The sequence below is a fragment of the Canis lupus genome, chromosome 2 (assembly GCF_003254725.2).
Source record: "Canis lupus dingo isolate Sandy chromosome 2, ASM325472v2, whole genome shotgun sequence".
Classification (NCBI taxonomy): domain Eukaryota; kingdom Metazoa; phylum Chordata; class Mammalia; order Carnivora; family Canidae; genus Canis; species Canis lupus.
In genome coordinates this window covers 39,613,260-39,638,494 of record NC_064244.1, presented here as the reverse complement: position 1 = coordinate 39,638,494, position 25,235 = coordinate 39,613,260, and the positions used below count along the sequence as shown (strand labels likewise).

General features: G+C 44.4%; 1 protein-coding gene across 20 annotated transcripts in view; it reads left to right on the top strand.

Moving 5' to 3' along the window:
• Positions 1-25,235, top strand: part of PPP2R2B (protein phosphatase 2 regulatory subunit Bbeta) — a 440,017-nt gene that overhangs the window by 412,370 nt on the left and 2,412 nt on the right. For all 20 annotated transcript variants that reach the window (XM_025447681.3, XM_025447676.3, XM_049102509.1 and 17 more), the window contains 2 exons: positions 14,248-14,417; positions 23,413-23,504. In XM_025447681.3, the coding sequence (XP_025303466.1) occupies positions 14,248-14,417; positions 23,413-23,504 (262 nt within the window). The remainder of the gene's footprint in view (positions 1-14,247; positions 14,418-23,412; positions 23,505-25,235) is intronic.

Genomic DNA, 25,235 nt, shown 5'->3' with positions numbered 1-25,235 from the left:
AAAAAAAAAAAAAAATTCTAAAGTGTTTCTGGAAAAGTAACAACAGAAAATGCAGAGGCTCTGAATCTGGACTGTGCTTTGCCAGGTTGAGGGACAGAGGAAGGCCAGTTTGTCCTTCTGTAGTATGGTGAGGGAACGGCAGGAGGGGACTTGGGTAGTCCAGGTCCCAGAGGACTCTAGTGAGAACTCATTAGAAGATCACTAGTATTCAGGGGTCACCCCACACAATCCCCGGGCCTCAATCTCAGGGTATTCCATGCAAAGGGTTTAGGAGTCAGGCACTTGGTCGGTAGCCCTGTATGCAAACGTAAGGCATTTGGCTTTTATTGTATGTGGGAAGGGAAATCTAGGAGGGCTTGTGCAAAGGAGTGTCGTGCATAGCCAAGGTGCCTGGGTGGCTCAAACACCTGCCTTAGGCTCAGGTCATGATCCCAGAGTCCTGGGATCGAGCCCCATATCCGACTGGCTCCCTGCTCAGCAGGGAGTCTGCTTCTCCCTCTCACTCTGCACCGCCTCCCTCCTCCCTGTGCTTGCTCTGTCTCTCACAAATAAATAAAATCTTAAAAAAAAAAAAGGAGTGCCATGCATAGACTTGTAAATATATCACTCAGGCTACATAAGGAGGAAAAGCAGATGCTGGGAGAAGAGTTAGAAAGACATCAAATGGTTCAGGCAAGAGAGAACGGAGGCTTAGATCTAGACTGGCCCCATGTGGGCTGTGCTTTGAGTGTAATGTGAACAGGACTTGCTTGAAACCTAAATATGGAAGGTGAGGTAAAGGGAAGAATCCAGGATGATGCCCAGCATTCTGTCCTAAGCACTGCCTAGATGCCGGGCAGTGGATGAGCTGGCATAGACTAGTGAAAAGTCCATTCGGGGAAGAAGCTCACAAATTCTGTGGACTCAAAAGATTTATCTTGGAAAAAAAAAAAGGTATATATGAATATATTGATACCTTTTACTATTTAGCACTTTCCCATTTACAGAGCCCCTTCTGTTATCATATTGATCTTGACAAAATCCTGTGAGTTCAGAGTATTTCCTCCTTTTTGCAGCTTGAGGAAATGAAAACCCAGAAAAGTTAAATCTCATACACCGACAAAGATCATGGGTTTATCGCGGGTTTATTTCTTCCTATAATGAATACGGCCACCTCCCGTACTTGCCCAGCACTGGAGGGTAGAGAAGGGAATGGGGAATCTCTCACGTGTGTAATTGACCCATGTTTAAGTATATCGGCTAATTCCAGCCCCCTGTGCAGTTCACATAATTCTATTTTGACAGCTCAGTAGGTGGCATCCATAACTGAGTTGTGAGAGCTGCTGTCCACTCACACAGCTTCCAGTCCCATCAGTGCAGGTCCCTTTATCTGCTGAATTACTCAGAGCACCTGCTGGCCTCCCATCGTCCTCAAGCACAGCCCAGAGGCAGCAGAGGGCAGGGGAAAGCTCACCCCTACAAAGCTTATAATGATACTTGCTTCTATCTTCTCTTACATCTTTAACCTTGACATAAAGATTTAAATAGGGTTTATCTTATAGGTGGGCATCCTTAATCCTGGGGTCGACTAGTTCATTCTGTAATTTTGGTATCATTTCAAAATCCCCGTAATGTAATGGAATTGTCATTGAAGAGTTTACATAGGAGAAAATAGGATCACCCAGCTTAGGAAAAAAGGGGGTAGTGAGATCAAACAAAGCAAGGACCCGACCGGTCAATAAATGTGAGCAAGGTATTGTGCTCAACACAGTGGGACAGGCACACAGACGCATAGGATGCAGTCCGTGGTTCAGTGTACTTACCTCAGACAAGAGGATATGAAACTATGGTGTGTCTCTAACATACACTTCATTTCAAATGGAATGTGAAATTTAGATTCCCAGAGTCCGGGAGAAAAAATGCTGGCTACATACATAGTACTTATGCTGAATATCATGTTACATTGTTAAGATGAACTTCCATGCCCAGTGTCATCCTCAGTGTGTCCTGGGCATTCCCCCCAAAGTTCCGAATCCTATTTTTCAGTCCCTGTTTACTGAGATTCCTCTGTATTTATGTCACTGTAGTGCCAGAGAAATACAGATGTGTATTACTACAGCACATGGTTGCTCACATCCAAGGAGGTCAGGAGGTAGCAGGCGCTTTCCTGAACAGCGCATGCTAACTCATACTTAGGGAATGAAGGAATGATAGACCTGTTTATGAAAGAACTCATATCAGATTAGATATGGTGTGTGCCTCACAATCTACTAGTGCTAGGGTTCTGAGCCAAGTATGTAAATGGAGACATTGGGTATTACTTTTCCCCCTGGTGCCCAGGAAAGTCAAATGAGCTCAAACTCAGAATTTTCTCACTGTTAAGCTTTCCTCCTAGCAATTTTCCTGAAACATTTGTGGTCTGTATATATGCCTGTAGTACAAAATCATATTTATGAAAATCATATTTACAAAATTATATTTATTAAATCATTATTGAATATCAAGCTATAGATAACAACCTATTTTAAGAGTAATATATCGTCATATTTTATGATGTTTTGACTTTCACGTCCTAATGAGAACTTGAGAGCTCTGCTCCCAAAGTTCAGGGAAGGAAATGATTGTTCCTGAGTCATCTGTCCAGAAGGAGATGGCTGGGGTCGGTCAGAGGGAGAAGAGGGGACAGGGAGTGGAAGAGGAAGCAGTGGAGCAGAGCGACCACCTAATAGCTTTCTGGCATTAAGTTCCCAACTATACTGAAGTTTATGAAGGTAAACTCAAAAGGCCAGTTATAGGTATTGGTGAGACTTGTGGTTTGGAAAATAGGTTGGTTTCTTTTGCTTTGTTTTGTTTTGTTAAATATTTTATTTATTTATTCATGAGAGATAGAGAGAGGCAGAGACACAGGCAGAGGGAGAAGCAAGCTCCCTGCGGGGAGCCTGATGCAGGACTCGATCCCAGGACCCTGAGATCATGACCTGAGCCAAAGGCAGACGCAACCACTGAGCCATACAGGTGCCCCTGGAAACTAGGTTTTAATGAGGATAGAGAAAGGACGCATACTCCAATGGTCACTTGCACTGGTTCTGGCATCAGACAAACCCAGTGTGGGTAACTTGGACCTAACTTCTTGCATTTAAGCTCTGTACGCCTCAGCGGCTCCCTCTACAAATTGGGGACAATAAAAATAGAGCCTGAATTATTGCATTATGAGAAGGATTCAGTGAGATAATGCCTGGCTCACAGAAAGCACTCAGTATTTATTAATATTTTATTCTTATCCCAACAATCCATGAACTCAGAGTCTTAGATGAAAAATGGAGGCTCAAGAAAGCAAGTAACAGGCAAAATCAAAGATCTAGTCACAGGGAGAGCCAAGATTCAAACCCAGGTCAAAACCCCGTGGCTGGGGACGCCTGGCTCAGTGGTTGAGCATCTGCCTTTGGCTCAGGTCGTGATCCCGGGGTCCTGGAATCAAATGTCACATCAGGCTCCCTGCAGGGAGCCTGCTTCTCCCTCTGCCTATATCTCTGCCTTTCTCTATTCTCTCATGAATAAATAACATCTTTAAAAAAAAAAAAAAAAAAGCCCATGGCTGAAACTGTTTAGAAAAAATGCCTAGAAATACTACCTTCCATTACGTCACTAGGCCAGGGCGGGTGGTGGCAGGGTAAGCCAGGTACTGAGAGAGCAGAGGAGGGCTCAGGCATTTCACTGGTGGAGTCTGGCTTTGGGAAATCAGCATACCGTGGCTTCATGTTCCCTGAGCACCTGCTGAGCGGACGCCTGGTGTGCACCACAGGGAGGCCGGTGAGCAACACTGCAAAGATCACTTCATCTTAAAGCAAGATTCAAAACGAGAATGGGATACAGCCTGTCCCTCACTCCCCCTGACCAAGTCGTTATGCCCAAGTGCTTGCTGAGAGACACAGCCTTTATTTTGTGCAGCAATTGCAAAATGTGTTCTCTCTGCCTCAGAGCACAGAGGCTTGAAGGGCCCAGAGGCTCCTGGAGGGGAAGAGGAGCCCATGCGGGGATGGTCTGTGCAGAGCCAGGGAGGAACAAGAGAGGGAGTAGCCAGCAGGTGAGGTGCTCCGTCAGTCTGGTGACTGTTGTCTATGTTGCCCCTGCTGCACTGTGTTACGTCTGTAAAGAGGTATCTCCGCCCAGCGTAACTCTCTGTGATGGGTGGGAGCACCCAGCTAATGAAACCCAGACCCAACATTTCATCCGTAGACCACCCTGATGCATAGTCCTGGGGCCCTGCCCTCCGGTGCTGTCTCCAGGCCGGAGGGGTCACCCTTCCTAATCACAGGACCAGAGGACTAATGATGTAGAAGGGGGGACAGTGGTGGCCCAGATTGCGGCGGCTGGGCTCCCATTCCAGCCCTGCCTCCTCCCGGCCTGTGTTAGGGCCAGGTGACTCCAGAGCCTCATCTCTTCATCTGCAAAACAGACAGCTTGAGAGAGTGGAGTGGATTGAGCGCGGTGCCCGGCAGACGCGAGGCTGTTCCTCGTCGCACTCCGACACGGTAGCTATTGCCACGCCAAGGATGCGAGTCAGACCCAGGTCTGACTGTCAGTGGGTTAGGAACAAGGGTTTCCTGTAAAAGCAGTGTTGGAACCCAGGCAGTGCACCCGAGCCATGGAGCACAACGAAGCCACAGCCAGCCCACACCAGGCCCCTCTCCGTGAAAGCTTGGTCCATGTCCAGATGGGCCCCCCCCGGCTCAGCCGTGAACCCCTCACTCTGCTCTGGCAGGAGATTATTGTCAGCGGGGAGCCGCTCCTCTCTCCCTTTCCGTGCGTGCGCCTCTCATTGCGGTGATTATGTATCCAGCCTGGGAAATGGTGACATCCTGGGAGTGAGGCCCTGGCCTCTGTGGTGCCATGACAACCAGCCTCCCAGCAATCACCCCTAATAACGACCACACACTCACCATCCCTTACACTTGGGCAGAGGCTCCCCAGGGAGCTTGGGCTTCTTTTGGAGCAGCTGCACAAAGCTTCCTGCTGGGAACAGATTTTGAGAGCAAGAGACAAAAAAATCAGAGAGGTCTCTAACCTGGCATGTATAGAGTGGGCCCAGGGACCTGAGGACCCTGTTGTCATTGTCTGCAGCCCAGTGGTTACAGGAATTTGTACTTCCACAGCGGGAACATAAGGACCCATAGATGCCTTTGCAACTCACTAACCTTACAGAGAGAGGTTATACTGGAGGGAAAGACCAAATATGAGCACGTGTGTAGCCAGGCCTCACTGTTACCAGATTTCTTCATTAGGCTCCTGTCAAGACCCCAATGCCCAGTCGTCATGTCATCTGGACGGGTGCTGCCTCTCTTCCCTGCTGCAGGTGGAGACAATGTGCTCAGAAATCTCCACTCAACATCTTTCCAGAATGACAGTTCTCAGAAAGGCACCAGCCCCACTTGGCTAATAAGTGCTCATTCCTCACAAAGGAAAGACAAACAGGCCCTCATTAATACACTTGTCTGTGGCTGTTAGCCCAAATTGCCCCTTAAGATGGGCAGGTCCGCCCTCAGCCAAACACAGGTTCCTGCTTCCCTTCTTGTTAGATCACAGATTCCAACTGAGGCTCCTTCATGATAAATGAGGCTAATGAGGCTCTAAGATGCTGTCCTCACTCAGGGGGCACATGGTCCCCATCTCTCCAAGCCCTTGATCCCTCAGCTGGGAGATGGAACTCATTCTCACCCCAGACAGCACCTGGCAGGTACCCCATGCCATCACGGCTCCCCCCATTCTGTGGGGCCTGCCCCCTGCACTAGGACTGCTCAGCAACTTATGGATTCTCAACAAATACCTATGCTTCTAATAAAGTAAGGAGGCTGGCCAAAATTAGCCAGTAAGAGGAAGAAAAGGGTATAGAGGGCTGAGGTAGTCAAAGAAGGCTTCTTGGAAAAGAGCAGGAGGCAGAGAAACATGGGAGCAGAGAGAGGTGGTATCTGGACTGAATGTGTCCCTTCAGAATTTGTATGTTGAAATCCTAACCCCCAACTTGATCGTATTCGGAGGTGGGGCCCTTAGCAGGTAATCACATCATGAGGATAGAACTCCCATGTATGGGATTCATGCCCTGATAAAAGAGGCCACAGAAAGCTCTCTCACCCTTTCCATTACACGGATACAATGGTCACCCACAACCCAGAAGGGGGCCTTCACCCGAGCCTGATCCTGTTGGCCCCTTACTCTCAAATTTGCAGCCTGTAGAACTGTGAGCACTTCTTGTTGTTGATAAGCCACCCATCTATCCTCTCCTGCAGGAGCAGCCCAAACTATGTCAGGAAGGTGTGAGCATGCATCACGGGCTAGCACCTACTGAGTGCTCCATAAACACCAGTCATCAGTATGACAGCACGTGACCCACACATGACAGGCTCCCGCCCGCACGGCTGACAGATGGATTATGTCCAACCGCACACTAAAATAGTTTCATTGGTTGCTAACAATGAAACATCTGGATTTCTCAGAAAAAATTAAGACTTTACAAATGAGACACTCTGGCTGTGCTGGACTCACATTCCTGCGTGGCAGTGATGGGCTGGAGCTGAGTGGAAACCGCCCCCGTTATTGGTTATGGACACAGCAGATGGCCACAGTCCCTGCCACTGTCTCAATGTGTGCCCGACCACTGGAGGTGGGAGCTCTCTGCTCCTGGTGCAAATGATGATTAGGCCAGTGAGGCCACAGTGGGGTATCAGAGCAGAAGAGGAGAAGGCAGCGACACCACTTCTTCCTGGTGTCTGGGCCTCCTGGCTTGCTCTCTTTGCAGCTGCTCTGTCCTGATTCTTCTGGGTGGTGTCAGCCTGTGGGTGGTACAGCAGCAGGGCAGTGGCAAGAACACAGAGAGGAGAGGGTGGCTGGACCATGCGGGTTCACTGGCTCCTCAAACCTATCATAGCCCACGCTGGCTTGCTTTCTAGGCCAGCTGTGGAGCAGCAGCTGCTGAGAGGGAGCAGGCTCCTCGGGGACCTACAGGGAGACAGAGATGCCACTGGGCCCAGGAGCATGAGAGCAGCCTCCCAGAGTCGGGTTGGGCAAGAGAGCATCATCATTTCTCCTCCTTCTGAGTTTCAATCCATTTTTTTTTCCTCTCTGAAGAAAAACAAGTTTTTCACTTACTATTTCTTAATTTTGAATGACTGTTTAATAAAAGATCTATTTGTGAAGTATTGGATAGACTGACCTATTTCAAAAAGTTGTACAAGTCAGGGACCGATGTCACCCCTTCTAGATGTATCGCTTATTCTCCGTGCTGCTGTGCATTGTGTTGCTGTGGTGTTCACTGTTGAACAGTTATTTGTAGAATTAATCAAGGATTGTATGAAAAGTGAATCGCTAAGGGTGAGTCACTGGGCATCGCTCTTTCCCAATGCAGAAGCCTCTGAGTCTGCATATGATCTCCGTTGCCTTTCGGCGGCCGTGTCTGGGGACTGTGTCACTAGGCCCACGGTAGTATAGTAGCCGCTAATTAGATCTTAGGCTTCTCTCACTGTCCTCAGCTGGAGAAAGGCCAGCATTACCCGTCCATGGGAGTTCTTACCCTCCCTGGGAAAATTATTGGCCGGGTCTCTCATTGGGCAGAATTACTGGACGTGGCTTCTTGTGTGGTAAAAATTACTGGCTACATCTCAATTGTGGAGCCTTTTCTCTCCAGGGGCAAAACCATGGCCTGCATATCTCTGAAGGAAAATTGCCATCTGCCTCACTCTGTAGTCGTGCCCCCATTATGGGGAGATTGTCAGCCGTGTCTCCAAACAGAAGAGCGTGCCAGCTGTCCTTCTCCACAGAAGAAATGTCAGCAGAAGTGAGCAATTTCAAACCCGTGTGTGATTCTGAGTCTGTGCCTTTTGCATCATGAACCCAACCATCACATCCGGCTGCCTTCTTTCCTTTATTCTCCCTCTCCTCTGCCTGAGTCATCCAAGGCAGGGCAGTGGTGACATCGTTCGGCACCGAATCACAACTCCTTGTACGGAGAAAGGGGTATTCCAAGTGATAGTCCAGAGACAAGCTGTGTCCGTGTTCCAGCCCAGTTCAAAGACCTAGAAATCCATTTCACAACTTGTAGCTCTTACTGTCTGACCCCGGTGGAAAAACACATGAGGCTCTTGGGCTCCTCTCGCGCCAAGCTTCCTTAAGGCAGCACACTCTTCTCTGTTATTCTGGGTACGGGCACTATGCCAAGGGCTCAACATGAAAAATCTATCTCACCTACCCTCCAAGGAAAATGAAGCTTGGATGGAGGCAAGCCACTTGTCCAAGGCTTCATAACTTAGAAGCCACAGAGCTCGTTTCAGCCCAGGCGCGCTGAACCACTTGTCCTCTTAGCCACCAACCGTGGACATGAGTTCCAGGGCAGTGTCTAATGTGAGGTCCGATGAATGGAGCCACATACAGAAACAGCCTATATGAGCTCTGGATTCCCTCCATCCTCTCTTCTCCTGGCCCCAGAGCCTACACCACACGCAGCATGCTATGCTTCCTACCAGCTTCTGTCCCAGTTGTAATGTGGGTGGGTTCAGCTCTAGATTTCTCCGGAGTCAGCAGTTTTCTTCTTAACACTTCCTGTCTTGTTGCCTCACCTCCTTCCCAGGATTCTGATACATCTTCAGTTACCCTGTCATCTGAGTTCTCTCAGGCGAACAGCGCTGTGTCAAGCACCATGAAGGATAATACTCGAGTTCCATGCAGACATGTTCATGTGTGCGTGTGTTATAACGCAGACCTCTTCCTGCACAGGACACCTAACAGAGCCTGTAGAACTTAAAAGAAGTGTTGGTTGCTTTTTGCCTATAGTGTTGTAACCCCTGGTGTTCTGAGGGAGAGCATGGGCTGAGAGTGCTTTGTCTAAAAAAAGAGACAGTAAATAGAGGGAAGGGAGAAAGTGCGATCCAGTAAGATGTGAAGGCAGGACAAATGCAGTTGGTTGTCAACCAGGGGCAAGTCATGCCCCCCAGGGGACACAGTTGGCAATTTCTGAGGCCATTTTTGACTGTCTCATCTGGGGCTTGGGGTCTCAGTGGACACAGGCTAGGGATGTTGGTACACATCCCACAGCATCCCAACAGCAAAATATTATGTGTCCCAAAATTCAGTAGTGCAAAAGTTGAAAAATGTGGATTCCTAAAGAATAATAAGCCTTTTCTTCCTGCCAGACTTCTCTGTACCTTAGGTACCTCTGTACCTAATTTCAGTGTCCACCCCCAAAACTGAGTAGGAGTTTCCCCAGCTCTTCTTGACCTCAGCCTCTATATTCATGAGTATCCTGCTGAAGTCACCTTGGGAAGGCTAACCTAGAGTACTGGGCATTGGTAGAAGAAAACTAAAAGATAAGACCTCTGGAATCCATGGGTCTTATGATCCGAGAGGGGGAAGTCACCTGGTAGACAATCCTACCTCCTTCATTATGATAGACAAGAGGATGGGTCCGGAGTGCCAATGGTGGTCCAGCCATTGAAATGAGAGGCAGATCAGAGGTTAAAAGCATAGGCTGGAAACAGACCAAGTTAGAATCCGTGCTCTGCCTCCTGCCTATGAGCAGGAGAACCCATGCCTGGGTTGATGAACTAGACTGATTTGTCCAAAAGGGAAATAATACCTGTGAATGTTGAGCAAGTTAATATATGTAAAGTGCACAGTGTAATTGTTCAACAATACTAGGTGTTAATAGGAGCGGCTATTTTGTGTCCCGCCTGGATTCCAACCCAGCATCAGCAGTTCTCAGGTTGACTGTCTTTCCAGTATCTTCCGATGGGCACATGAATAGGTAAGGAGGAACAGAAGTACAGAAGTGGGAACTCACAGGTACCTCTAAAACATGAGGGATCCCACTTTGATTCAGTTGTATGAGCAGAGAAATGATACTGACAGAGCAAGGGAAGGCCTGGTTATGGAGACAGTGTAACAGGGAGGCAGACGGATAGTCCTTTGAAAGTCCCCCTCTGCTACTCACTTACTGTGTGATCCTGAGCAAGCTACTCAGCCTGACTTGGTCCATCTCCTCTCTAACTCAGGACACTGAGAGTATCATTCTGATAGGTTTGAGCGTAAATGGGATGATGTGTTCAAAGAAATGATAGGTATCATTACTGCTTTTGTTGTTGTCTCTGAGACACACGCTCCCTATTGGCAAATCTAACACATCCCCAGGGCCTCGATCTGGGCTCTTTGGATTCTCATTCATCCAGAATCTTTGCTCACAAGGGGAACAGAGCTTGTCTTCTCTCTGTCCAAAGTCTCTTCTTTTCTCTTCCTGAGTGCTTTATTTTCTAGAGCCTCTTTGGCAACCATGTAGGTCAGAAGGATTTTTAATGCTAAGCCAAGGGGCTCCAAGAGAAATACCCAGGTACTCGAACCTTTTGTACCATAAGTTTAGTAAATTACGTGGAACACACAGTGATGTTCCATTTATATTCCCCTAGCTGGTTCCCCAGTACCTTCCCTTGCCTCTGATAATACAGTAAAAAATATCACTTATTCACACCTGTAACTAAGTTTGTGTGATTGGTTAACATTTGTCATTTCCTTTGGTCCATTAGTTCCAGGACAGTAGGACTGGATCTATCTTGCTCCTTGTGTCCTTCATCAATAGTGCAGGACCTGGCATGTGTGCATCCAAAAAAATAATAATAATAATACTTTGAATGTTCTAGGTCATGTACTAAGTGCTCTTGCATGTGTATGAATGCATGTAAAAGACACTTAAATAGCTGATAAAGGATTGTACAGGCTGAATTACTGAAAACCTTGAATTATAGATGGCTTCCTATTGAATGTATTTATCTTCATACTTTTCAAGGAATTGGAACAAATCCGAGGTGTATAGAGCACTGCTTAGCTAGGGACCTATTGAACTAATAAGTATTATTTTCCTGTAGAAATTAAAATGGCTTGTCAATATTCATTAATCTAATATTTACTGAGCATGCCTATGTTTCAGGGAATACATCCAGGTAAAACAGACAAAAACCCCTCCCCTCATAGAGCTTGCATATTAGGAGACACAAACTATATTAAAAGCCAATGCATATAAACTGGAGGTGAGGGCCAGTGGGAGGAAAGGTTGTCTCACTGCTGATAGGCCATAGTGATTAGAGCCCAGGGGTGAGAGATGGCCTGAGGGTCTGGGCTTATTGTGATATGAGGGTCTCGAGTCATACAAAGTTCTGAGGTCCCCAACTATGCTGGCTGTTGATGGTGTAATGCTTGAACTCATGACCCCTTGCTGTAGAAACTGTGCTCCTTAAGTGTTTGAAAGGAGTTGATTCTTTTGAGGACTCTGGCCGTATAAAAAAGGATAGGGTATGAGCAGTCATCATTAAGAGCCCCTCCACTGACTATCATCTAATTAATACATAATAAAAAATAGTGTGATAACCAGGGAGGAAAAAACCTTCCACCTTTGAGATTCTGTGATTCTCTCTAGATTCTACTCTGGTTACCTTTTTCACAGCTATGCAAATATGTACATGTGTACATGATGCAGGGCAGAATCACATCATGATTAAGAACAAGGACTTTGAAGCCAGATGGATCGGAGTACAAAATGCCTCTACCTCAGTCGAGCTGCGGTCCTCAGACAGGATACAAAACCTCTCTGTGCCTTAATATTTCACATCTGAAATAAGGAATCACTGTTCTTATGTGAGATTAGTGTAAGGACTAAATAGATGAAAAGCCCAGGGCCTGGAACATAGTAAGCTTCCTGTAAACGGTAATTACCAATATGTGAAATGTTGCTGCTGAACGAATGAAAAGAAGTCATGGCATTGATATTAAGACTTCAGTAAATATAGTCATGGAAAAATCTGCCAAGTGCTGCGCTGGCCAATCCATTGTCTATAACCTGCCTTCTGTGTTGTACATGGTAATTAGTGGTGGGCTGATGAAAGAATTGCCTTCTTTCACTTCCACTCCATCTTCTGGGGCTGTCCTTTTCGGGCTTTATGGAGTTGCTACGCTAACATCCCAATATGCCATGCATACAGAGAACAGGCTGCTAGGTAGAACCTTGTAAACATTCTTTACGTCATTGAAATAGCCCACAAGTTCTGTACTCCTCAGTCCCCAAGTCTCAGTCTGGAATAAAATACGATTGGCCTATACAGAGGCAGTGTATGCTAATGAGGATAAAAACAGCTCCTGACATTTATTGAGAACCTACAATGTGCCAATCATATGTTCCAAGCAATATGGAACATCCCCCTTCTGCAGCTGGGAAAACTGAATCTCAGAGAAGTAAATAGAATGTGAACAGCTGGTAAGTGCCAGAGGTAGAAATTGATGGACTCCAGAGGGCAGTGTGCTGATCCCTTCCCATTCACTGCCGGTGCATCAGGTGGGAGGTTGCTAAGCCTCAGGGCTCCCACTTAGCTATTGAGATGTTTGCATGGGGCTTGTCTGGAGTTTGGAAGTTCCCAGTCCTAACGAGAGTCCCTTGAAGAGAAACTAATGTGAAAATCTAGTTCTCAATTATGAGGACACTAGTCAGAGTCCAGGGGCCTTCATGAATGCCTGATTAAAGTCCAAGAGGCTTTTCTGTTTCAGTGAGTCTAATTCTCAAGTTCAATTCTGATTGATGAGGGTTATTTGTTGTTCTCTTAAATGGTTAGGTGACAATTAGTATTTTGGTTCGGCTCCGAGTTTAATTCAGCAAGGTTTGAAAGGGAATTCATTATAGCCTTAGATTTTCTACATAGAATTTGATACGGACTCTGTGAGTGTGTTGAGCAGGCAGGAAAGAGAAAGCTCTGGAGGATGTATTAAATAATACATCCTGGTGTTCAGAATTGTGATGCAAACACTTGTTAAGTGGAACCATACTCAATTACCATTGGTCTAGATTAAAAATAAGTATGGGCAAATGCATATACCTCCCCATCATACATGCTGAGCACCCAGATGGCAAATTCATTCATTCATTCATTGATCTAGCTCTGGTTCTAATCATATTTATTAAACATTCATGTGCAAGAAACTTACATTACAGTTGAGATAACACAAACGCAGGGATTGTTAAATCATATTGTGAGAGTACCCGAGGTCCTGTTAAGTGAGTGCGCCAGACCAAGTGTGAAAAGATCATTTAAGGCCCAGATAGTAGTGAAAGATGAGGCCTGTGAGTCCAGCAGAATTTGAGTCAATATAGACAGAACAATCAGGCATACAAATGGGAAAGGTCAAGATATACCTAAGCTATCTTCTATAAGTTCAAAGTTAAGGTAGAGAGGCATGTTATAGCAGCATCTGATAGGATTTGTTGTCCCAACTGAGGAGCCTTACGTTCATTCCTCTAAATGGAAATCAGCTGAAACTACTGAGAAGTAATAGTGCCTGGATGTCAGAGCAAAGGCACAATATATACAAAATAACAGGTTCAGTCAAGTGCCACTATTAACAACTGTGACCCAAGAGCTATAAAAATAAATGTCTACACACAAGATTGTCCATGAATATTGATGGCAACATTATTCATAATAGTCAAAAAGTAGAAACCCAAGTGTTTAGCAACTGAAAAATGGATAAACCAAATGTGGTATAATCCATACAATGGATTATTATTCAGCCATAAAAAGGAATGAAGTGCTGATACACTACAGGAAGCAGTATACTGAGAGAAAGCAGCCAGTCCCAGGAAAACTCTATCTCATATAGTTTCTCATTTATGGGAAATTTCCAGATTAAGCAATTTCATAGAATAAGAAAACAGATTAGCCAGTTCCTAGGGCTGCAGGAATAGGGAATGAGGAATTATTACAAATGGGAACGGACTTTGGGGGTTTGGTTGATGAAAAAAATTTGAAATTAGTGATGCTTTTATATAGTTATGTAATTATACTAAAAAAATGAACTGTAAATTTCACATGAGCAGATTTTATGGTATGTAATTTTATATCTCAAAAAAAGCTGTAAACACATTTTTTAAGCATCGCAGATGACTCCACGTGTTGCTAAGTGCAGTCACACACAGGCCAGGGGAACTGTGAAACAGATATGTCAACCCAAAGCTTGGAAAGGCTCCGTGCCATATCTCTGGATGGTACAGGTCCCATGTGAGTCCTTCCATGAGAAAGCACAGAAACCAGTGACCACTGTTTCTGCTTTCAGATTCTCTGTCAGTCACTTAGATTAGACTCTGCACATTCTACTCCAAGTTAGAGTGTTGGCTTTGTAGCTGGTCCAAACATGGTAGAGTTAGTGGGTAAGGACATGCTAATTTTGTCTTGTTTTGCTTCTGGTCTACAGTTTTTGAAGAGCCCGAAGATCCAAGCAACAGGTCGTTTTTCTCTGAAATTATCTCTTCGATTTCGGATGTGAAGTTCAGCCACAGTGGGAGGTATATCATGACCAGAGACTATCTGACCGTTAAAGTCTGGGATCTCAACATGGAAAATCGTCCCATTGAGACTTACCAGGTATGGACCACCACCCACTGTAGGTACATAAGGCACTTCCTTTGTGGGCCTCAACATCAGCCTGCAAAGGCTTACAAAGCACAAAAGTAAAAGACACTACGTCATCATATCATATATTCAATAAGATGGTACAGTCTATAAGTTCCATAGGATGTTAAACAAGAGTATATAAGGAGGAGCTTGAATTCAATTTAACCTGTGAGATGAATATTGAAGACAGAAATGGTCCTGTTCTCTTAGAGCTAGTTGACTGGTGGAGAAGCACGATGATGAACAGGGGATTGAGTAGGCAGTGATGCCAGAGATGGTGCTGGGTATATGGGACCACAGGCAGGGAGGGCCTGATGAGAAGAGACCCAAAGGCTGAGTCTTGATTGCCAGGAACTAGCCAGAGGATAGTATATTCCCAGGTGGTATGTTCAGAAAGGAGTTCTTTGTATATTAAATATAGAACACAGGCAAAAAGAAGAGTCTAGAAATCTAGGCCTTAGTAATGAAGGTTAGGTTATTTTGTCTTCGGGCTGAGTGCAATGGAAAACCATTAAAAGGTTTGACACTGGAAATAAAGGAGGAGATGATGGCAATTGGTACTGGAATGGTGGCATACAGATAAAGGGAGAGGTAAGAGGAGAGTTGGGGAGGCACACTTGCTGACTCAATGTGGAGGGAGGAGTCAAGAAGACTGTACAGGTTGCTGGCCTGAGCCTTGGCTAAATGATTGGTAGGTCTATGGACAAAGGGAACAAAGAAGAAGGCAGTGTTTAGAATAGAATGGCTTTTTTTAGAAAATGGAAGACCAGACTGTGAGGTAGAAAGGATTTGAAGCAGCTCATTTCAGGTAAGAGCACAATAGAAGCAAAGATCAAGAGGCAGGGATAAACTGGTCTTTTAAAATATATTTTGGGTTAAAGAGGTGTGAAAATTCTGGACTGACGGATTTAACTTATATATTTTTTCTTCAGACATAATTCACATACTGTAATATTCACCCTCTGGAAGTCTACATTAGTATATTTACAAAGTTGTGGAACCCTCACCACTCTCCAATTCCAGAACATTTTCATCACTGACTAATATTCTGGTGGTTCTGGGGAGGAGAGACTCTAGGGGGAGATGGGAGGAAACAGAACAGTTAACAAGTTATTGCAATATCCTGGCAAGGGCTGATAGTAGCTTAGATGAGGATGTGAGCAATGGAAGTGGCCAGATTCCTTACATATTTCCAAGGTAAAATCAACAGGATTTGACCACAAATTTGATGTAAGAGGAAAAGAAACACCAGGGATCATCATCCCAAGGTTTTTATCCTGAGTGATTAAGAAAATGATGGTGCCATTTTATGTAGATGAGGGAATCAATATCTAGTCAGAGACATGTAGAGCTAAGTAAACATCCAGAAATTGCAAGTAGACAGCTCAGTTTCAGTTTCGGTATACCTTAGCTTAGAGAAAAGAAGCAATCAGGACTGTGCCCTGCGAACCCGGTGTTTGGAGGTTGGAAGAGGAAAAGTGAGAGGAATGTTCTAAGAGCCAAGTAAAGAAACTATCTCAAGGAGGAGGAATCACCAACTACCAAATGCTATATAGCTGAAAATCCAATAGCTGAATCAAGTAGGAAAGGACTGAAAATTGGCCACTGGATTTAGTAATGAGGAGATAGGTGTAGGTGAATGGTATTAATGAAGGTCTAATTGGAGTGGATTTTGACAAAGACTGTAAATAGAAGATGTGAATGTAATGAGTACAGGTAACTCTTCCAAGAAATTTTAGTCTAAAGGGTAACAGCAAAATGGGTTGTAGCAGGAATGGGATACAGGCATAAGGAAGTTATCACAGCGTATTTTATGCTGAGGGGAGTAAGCCAGGAGAGAAAGAACAATTCAAGCAGCTGACTCCTTGAGGGAAGCAAGAGGGAACAGAGTCCATTGCGAAATTGGCCATAGATGGGAAGGTGGACAATTCATCATCAGTGAAAGGAGAGAAGAGTAAATAGCTATGGATGCATTGTGATGGGAACCATAGATGATTTCTTCGTGTTGCTTCTGTTTTCTCACAAAATAAGAAGCAAGGTCATTAGGTAAATGAGAAAGAAAAGCAAAAAATAATCATCTAAGAGAGAGGTAGGGTTACTCAGGGATCCAGTTGAGTACAATATAAGGAGAGAGATATTTAAGGTGTGAGTGTAATGATAGGTCATTGAACCTCAGGTAGTTGAGGAGGGAATTAATTGAGTGAAGGAAAGTACACAAAAATGGATTTGAAGAACTGATGGAATCAAGATAGTAAAGGTAGTGAACTAAAAAGATAGGAGGTAGCAATAGAGCAGTACTTGTTAAACAGGTACAGTTAGGGTCATGGCCAGTCTCATCATGTGACCAAGGAAGCAAAGGACAAAACACATTGAAAATTATGAGGCCTGAGTAACTGAGAAACCAGAGTAATGATTACGAAGAATAATGGCAGCGGATTTGAGAGCTAGAATTACTTCCAAGGAATGTGGCAGAGGGACTCAGAAGTATTGCTGACACTAACAAGGTAGACAGCAGGGAGTTTAGTTGATGACATGACTTCAGAAGAGCCAAAGGCTTTAGTACAGGAATCATTGTCTAGAGCAGCAAGGAGCCCACTACCTCACTTTGACACATGTGAGCACCTACCACTTGAGTGGCCACAGGACAAGCCAATTTTTCAGAAGAAATTCAGAGAGAAGATTGAGGACCCCAAGGACTTTGACCAACTGTGAGTAATGCAGGGTGCTCTGAGAAGGTTTTAGGGCCAGAATTCAAGACGACATATGTAGCTGAGATAGTCTGTTGGTTGAAATAGCATGCCGTATATATTTGGGGTCTTCCTGTCCCCCAGATCCGACCAAACTCCAGGACCCTACTTCCCAGCACCTGCCTCCAAACTCTTACCTTCATGTTCAACCCAGGCCTAAGCTAACTCAAGTGTCCTCTTCCAGCTGCACAAATATGTCATATGACAGGGGGCAATGACTGCTAGAACCTGAGTGTGTGTGGTATGTGTGTGGTATGAACAGACTTGTGGCCTTCTGATTGAACCTGGACTAGTGAAAACTGGATTTAGTCTCTACAGTGGCAGGAGCCATTAGTTACTTTCATTTTGGAGAAAGGGTTTAAGAACCCAGTGAGCTAGCCAAGAGCATGATTCTCAAAACAGCTTCAGCTAGTGATAGGTCTTTGAGATAGGTCTCACAGTACACATACTGAAATGAAATATTACAGAAGTCTAACTTCAGATAGCATATTTCAAAGTAATTTAGTTAAGTTTATAAACTATAACCAACATGGTAACATACTGTGTAAAATATGGTAAATAAACTCTGAATTTCTAGAACACTATTGAAAAAGATTCTGAAGGCTGACCCAATGGGAAGTAATTTCCAATGCCAGTTACTAATGCCTTCCCTGAAGAGGGAAGTAAGTAATGTTCCTGCCATGTATTTTCATACCTGCATCAACTGGTCTCCAGCATCCTTCCAGGAATAAGAAACTGTAGACTTAAGTATCATTAGCTCTTTTCAAGTTCTCCTACAGAACAGGGGTTGGTAAACTGGCTGGTGGGCCAAATCCAGTCTCCATTTGTTTTAGTAAAAGAAGTTTAACTGAAACACAGCCATACCCCATCATGTGTACATGGTCTGTGGTTAGTTCATGCTACAATGGCAGAGATGAATAGGTGTGACAGAGATGATATAGCCCACAAGCTTAAAATATCTGCTCTCTGACTCTTTATAAGATAAGTTTTTTGAGCCCTGAAATATAAGAACCAACCAACAGACTTCACTCTTGCTGGGCCTCATGAGCAGTCCCATTAACTACAACATGAGGCTTCTACGAGTTCATGATTTGAGAACCTCTATGTTGGGAGTCTCAATTTAGTGTCAAGAAGGCCATACACAATAGGAACATGGACAACAAATATTTGGAACATGAAGAAAAAAGCATGAAGTTGGGTGAGTTTTAAGTTTTCTCTTGCTCTGTGTTCTAGATGTTTCTAATCAATGTTTCTTACCTTATGCTCTCCTCTGATGGAGATAAGTCCATCTTGTTTGCCTAAGGGTTTGTTTTTTGTTTGAGCAACAGGACATAAACAACATACCTTCATAGTCAAAGATGATGAAATCAAGGCAACAGGAGCATCCCGAAATTTAGCTGCTGGGCAAGACAAAATACTGGTTCAGACTGGATTTTCCTTTAGATCCCCCCCGACTCTGTCTTTCAAGAATTTTGTGTAGAGTTCTTGGCAATGTGGTTCCTGCTAATGGACCCACACTTCCAAAGCACACATGTTTTGATACTTATTATTCACCCATGATGTTTCTGTAAGACAAAATGCCAAAGGTGAAAGTTTGTATGTCAAGAAAAGTTTAAGGCTGAGCCAAAAAACAAATTTTAGTGACTCTAGTGAAATGAAATAATCATCTATCCATTTCTTATAGTTTTACAATTCCTTGACCCATGTAGGATTCTGAGAAGTTCTGCATAATGGAAACCTGCTTAACCGTTTGTTTTCAAAACTAATTTCTCCCATCTCCAAACATTCACATCTGTGCCTTGCCTGAAAAGTGCTCCATACCAGATCAGAGGAATGAGTAGTGGGAGAGAAGGCTGAAAATAAGGAGCTATTTGTCTTATATTTTTTCCTCAAAAAGTAGGAGAGCTGGAGTACAGGTGTGTCTCATTGTATTGCACTTCCTAGGTACTGCCTTTTTAAGATACAAGTTGAAGGTTGGTGGCAAGCCTGCATCAAGCAAGTCTACCAACACCATTTTTCCAACAGCATTGACTCATTTCGTGTCTCTGTGTCACATTCACCATTTTCAAGCCTTTATTATATGTTACGACAATCTGTGATGAGTGATCTTTGACCTTACTATTTTAACTGTTTTGGGGTGTGATGAACGGTGCCCCTATGAGATGGTGAGCTTAAACAATGTATGTTGTGTGTGTTCAGCCTTCTCCACCAACTGGTCATTCCCGCCTCCCTCCCTCTCCTTCTCCTCTGGCCTCCATATTCCCTGGACAAAACAATATTGAAATGAGGCCAGTCGATAACCCTCCACTGACCTCCAAGTTTCATGTGAAAGAAAGAGTTACACATTTCTCACTTTAAATCAAAAGTTAAGGATGCCTGGGTGGCTCAGCAGTTGAGCATCTGCCTTTGGCTCAAGGTGTGATCCTGCAGTCCCGGGATCAAGTCCCACATCAGGCTCCCTGCATGGAGCCTGCTTCTCCTCCCTCTACCTATGTCTCTGCCTCTCTCTCTCTGGATCTCTCATGAATCAATCAATCAATCAATCAATCCAGTTTAAATCAAAAACTAGCCATGATTTAAGCATAGTGTGGAAGCCATGTCAAAAGCAAAGTAGGCTGAAAGCTAGGCCTCTTGTGCCAAACAGCCAAGTTGTGAATATAAAGGAAAGTTTCTGAAGGGAATTAAAAGTGCTACCTTAGTGGACACATGAACGACGAGAAAGTGAAACAGCCTTATTGATGATACAGAGAAAGTTTGAGTGGTCCGGAGAGGAGATCAAACCAGCCTCAACATCCCCTTTAGCCAAAGTGTAATCCAGAGCAAGGCTGAGAGAGGTGAGGAGGCTGCCAAAGAAAACCTGAAAGCTAGGAGAGGTTGGCTCATGAGGCTCAAGGAAAGAAGCCATCTCTGTAACATTAAAGCTCAAGAGAAGCAGGTTATCCAAGATCTAGCTAAGATAATTCGTGAAGGTGGCTCTACCAAGCAACAGATTTCCAATGTAGACAAAATAGCCTTCTATTGGAAAAAGATGCCATCGAGGAGTTTCATAGCTAGAGAGTGGAAGTCAGTGCCTGGCTCCAAAGTGTCAAAGGACAGGCTGACTCTTGTTAGGAACAAATACAGCTGGTGACTAAGTTGAAGCCAAAGCTCATTTACCATTCTGAAAATCCCAGGGCCCTTAAGAAATATGCTAAATCTACTCAGCTTGTGCTCTATAAATGGAAAAACAAAGCCTGGATGACTGCACTCTGTTTACAAGATGGCTTACTGAGTATTTTAAGCCCACTGCTGAGACCTACTGCTCAGAAAAAGAGATTCAAAGTACTACTGCTCACTGACAAGGCAGCTGGTCACCCAGGAGCTCGGATGGAGATGTACTACGAGGTTAATGTTGTTTTCGTGCCTGCTATTACAACATCCAGTCTGTAGCCCATGGATCAAGGAGTCATTTTGACTTCTAAGACTTATTATTGAAAAACTACATTTCATAAGACTATAGCTGCCCTAGACAGTGATTCTTCTGACAGGTGTAGGCAAAACCTTCTGGAAAGGATTCGCTGTTCTAGATACTATTAAGAACATTAGTGGGGTACCTGGATAGCTCAGTTGGTTGAGCATCTACCTTTGACTCAGATCATGATCCTGGGGTCCTGGGATCAAGCCCCAAGTTGGGCTCTCTGCTCACCAGGGATACTGCTTCTACTGTTCCTCTGTCATCTTATGCTCTTTATTAAAAAAAAAAAAAAAAAAAAAAAAAGAACATTGGTGATTCGTGGGATGGAGTTAAACTATGAATAGGCACAAGAGTTTGTATGACGTTGATTCCAGTCGTTATGGATGACTTTGAGGGGTTCCAAACTTTAGTGAAGGAAACCACTGCAGATGTGGTGGAGATAGTAGGTGGAGCCTTACAGATGTGATCAAACTTGAAAGAATGAGGACTCGCTTCTTACGGATGAGCAGAGGAAGTGGTGTCTTGAGCTGGAATCCACTGGTGAAGATGCTGCAGATTGTTGCAATGACAACTAAGGATTTAGAATATCACATAAACGTAGTTCATAAAGCAGCAGCTAGGTTTGAGAGGATTGACGTCAATTTTAAATGAAGTTCTACTGTGGGTAAAATGCTGTCCAACAGCATCGCATGCTACAGAGGAATCCTCGGTCTTATTTGAAGAAATTGCCACACCCATGCCAGCCTTTCCCAACCACTACAATGGCCAGTCAGCAGCCATGAACACTGAGGCATGTCCTTCTACTACCAGAAAAAGGACAACTCTCTGGAAATCTCAGATGATTAGCATTTTTTTCAGCAATTGTTTAAATTACAGTATATACATTGTTTTTTTTAGATAATGTGATTTATTGCACACTTCATATGGTATAGTGTAATAAACATAACCTTTACATGCCCTAGGAAACCAAAAAGTCCACTTAACTCACTTTGTTACAATATTCACATTATTGCTGCAGTCTAGAACCCACAGTATCTCTAGGGTGTGCCTATACTAGAGCAACAAACTTGGCTTCCATTGCCCACTGGATTAATTTCCCCATTTGCATACTACCCTTCAGAAGCCTCAGCCCCCTTTTTCCTCTATTATAAAGAGCCCAGAAAAAGTCCATGAAAAGCCAAGAAAAGGCAAGAAAAATCTGTTGTAGGCAAAACCAGGACCCAGAGGCTCATCCTGCTCCCCACCTGTTTTTGTAAATCAGTTAAGTTCTATTGGAACACAACCCCACTCATCTGTTTATGTATGACCCAAGGCTACTTTTGCATTCAAGGGCTGAGTTGAATGGTTGCCACAGAGGCCCAATGCCACACGAAGCATAAATATTTATTCTCTTCCCCTTGATAGAAAAGATTTGCCAAACCCTGGTCAAGATCAAGAATCAGTCCTTTGCCCTCAAAGGAGCAGAAAATGCTTCTTTGCTCAAAGACTCTTAACAATCACTAGAGTTCTTCAGTCCTACAAACAGAAATGGCCTCCTACATCAGTCTTGTGCCACTTCTAATATGCCCAAATGGTGGCAGGAGAGGAAGGGAATGACAAGGAGTTAATTTATAGCAGACATCTCAAGTACAGGCCATAAACTTCACTCTCGCATCCCCTTCCCCATCTAACAATGCCAGAAGCCCTGCTGCAGATGAATTCTCTTGTCACCAAAGCAATGAGGCAGGTACCTTGACAAGGCCCAGGACTATCTAGGAACAGTCATTTGCAGAGTTAGACATACTTGCACTGTCCAAATGACTCAGCTTTTCAATACCCAGAACATGTCATGGAACATAGAGTGAATGACCCAACCATGCTGACTGGTCTCATGTAAGATTCACATCCAACAACTTCATGAGGCCTCAGTGCCTTCCAGCGGTGCTGCATTGATTCCCAAGTATCCCCTACCCTGCCTCATTCTCACCTGGTACCTTTCCTTCTTATTTCACTGAAAAATAGAAACAGGAGAGAACTATCACATACTTCAGGACCACAACCTTTACATCAGAGTCTCTTTACAGCTCCACCTGCACAGACCTATTCAAATTATCGTACCCAAAAATGAACATGGCAAGTCCATCCTTCCACTTGCTCAAGAGAAAGATCCAGGAGCCATCTTGATTCCCATTCTTTCCATGCTTTACATTTGCACCATCCACGAATCCTATCCATTCTCCCTACAAACATAGTGAGAAGCTGACCGTTTCCTACCACTGTTCTCACCCTGCTCCCCATTGTCATCTGTCACCAGACTATCACCGGCCTCCCTGACTCTGCGGTCTCACATGATCACAACATAGTCAGCTCAGCAGTCCTTTCTGTGATGTCTCCTTACCTTGCTCGGTATAAAAGGCCCATGTGAACGCTCACCTGCCCCCATGCTGGGATGAAAACACACCAAGGGTATTTTGTTCACTGCATATCCCAAGCACCGAGCAGGCCGGCCATAAACATTTGCTGAATTAAAGACCAAATGAGTAGTGTCCTCTCATGCCCATTAGCAAATCAATTTATAGAATAGGACTCATCACCTACCGGGCCTTTCTGCATGTCACCGGCTACCTAAGCAGCAGAGGGCCCAGACTGGATTCTGACCCAGGCCATCCAATTCAAGGCACAATTATACTGGAAGAATTAACAGCTCACATCCCAAGAGGAGGTCTTCACAGAAATAAGCATGTTTAAAATAGTAACTGACCGTCTTGGTGTATTCCCCCCACAGGTTCATGACTACCTCCGCAGCAAGTTGTGCTCCCTCTACGAAAACGACTGCATTTTTGATAAATTTGAGTGTGTGTGGAATGGGTCAGACAGGTAAGAAGGGCTCTGTGTCTAGGGAACCTTCCAGAGGGTGGGCCCTGTATTTGCTGAAGCCCTGGGCAATTTATCCTAAGCAGGGTGTGGCCAAAGGGAGGTCAGACTCAGGCCCCAGGGCCTAGCAGGAATCCAGCATGTTGGTCCCTGGATTTCCCTTGAGGTCAGACCTGGAAAGGAGGATGGGATGTAGTGAAAGAATCATCTTTCAGGACTGACACTGATGACCATGTGACATCAGTGAGAAAATCCCATGTTTCACACACCAGCAGCCCCCAGAGCTAGGTCAACACGGCTGAAATGAAGAACACTAACAATCCACCAGTACATTCCAGCATAAACAGTTCAGATTATTGCAAAGTGCGCTTTCCTGATCAAAAATTAATGCTAGACACTTCTAGTGTAGACCTGGCCAAAAGCCCTGGTGGTTCATTAGCTGAATTCTAGTTGGCCTCATTTATCATATTCCCTCAAAGTGATTTATTATTGTTTTAAGGCCTTTTATTTCAACAATACTTCATATTACCTTCTAATGGTTCATTTTTAGTTTGACAAATACAGATGATTCTCCAGCTTCCAGAACAAAATACAGGCTACCAGGAGCTGATTTAGTGTTTTGAGAAATGTGGCACCAACAGTAGTGCCTGGAAGCACTACAATCTGTCAGGGCAAGGCACTCAGAGGCTGGAGCTTCTAGTAAAAACAAGCGTTTTCTGACTGTTATTTGGCTTCCTTTGCCAATGAACCAAAATGTGCCTTCCACTTAGCAGGCCTGGAAAGAACCACCACATGACAGAGGACCCAAGTCACAGCACTTACTATAGGGCAGTGGGGAGAGACAGCAGAGCAGCTGTGATACATGGACCAAAGCTCCTAAGGCGGAAAGTCGCTGGCCCTGGCCCTGTTTTCTTAATTTTTATTTGTATGTTTCTATAAATACATTTTTGTATATTTTCATATGTTTATATAGAATTTATTCACTTTTCCATTATTAATAAATTTTTTATATTTGTTATCACCTGATAACTTCCCTTAACCTAGACTCACAAAGTACTTATTAGTCTACCTTCACACACATCCTGTTATATAATCCTGACCACAAGATGACAAAGTTGTTGTCATCATCCCCATTCCGTAGCTGAGGAAACTGAGGCTCAGCAAGGTAAAGTAAACTGCCCCATCTCATGAGCTAGTATGTAGTAGAGATAAGAGTAAGAAGTTTTGAGTTCGAATCCTAAGATCGACATTCTTTTCATAACTTCACTATTTCCTTCCATAACCAAGAAGATTCTTGGTTCAGACAAGATTGAGAGTTGTTCTTGTTGTTTCCAAACCAACAAATAAAAACCAAAAAACAAGGGCTTTCTCTGTTTAAAAACAAGTCAGGGTGGAGGAAGCAAGTGTGGGTTCATGGGAAGCAGTGAGGCCGAGGGCCGAGTGCTGCGTCCTGGGGTCAGGCAGATGGGAGCTGGAGGCCTGACTTGGCCACTTTGTCACAGTGTGACACTGAGCAAGTTACTCACTTTTCCTCAGACATAGCTCCCCTATCTGGGATGAGGTAAGTCCAAGTGACATTGTCAGCACCCTACCTGATAAGGTGACAACAGCTTCTTCTGCTACAGTGACAAACACATGTCACCGCCCGCATTTCCTAGGCCGGAGCTATGAAAGCTCACCCTTGATTGATTTGCCTGGCACAGCTGACCCAGCACCCAAAAACCTGTCCCCCTG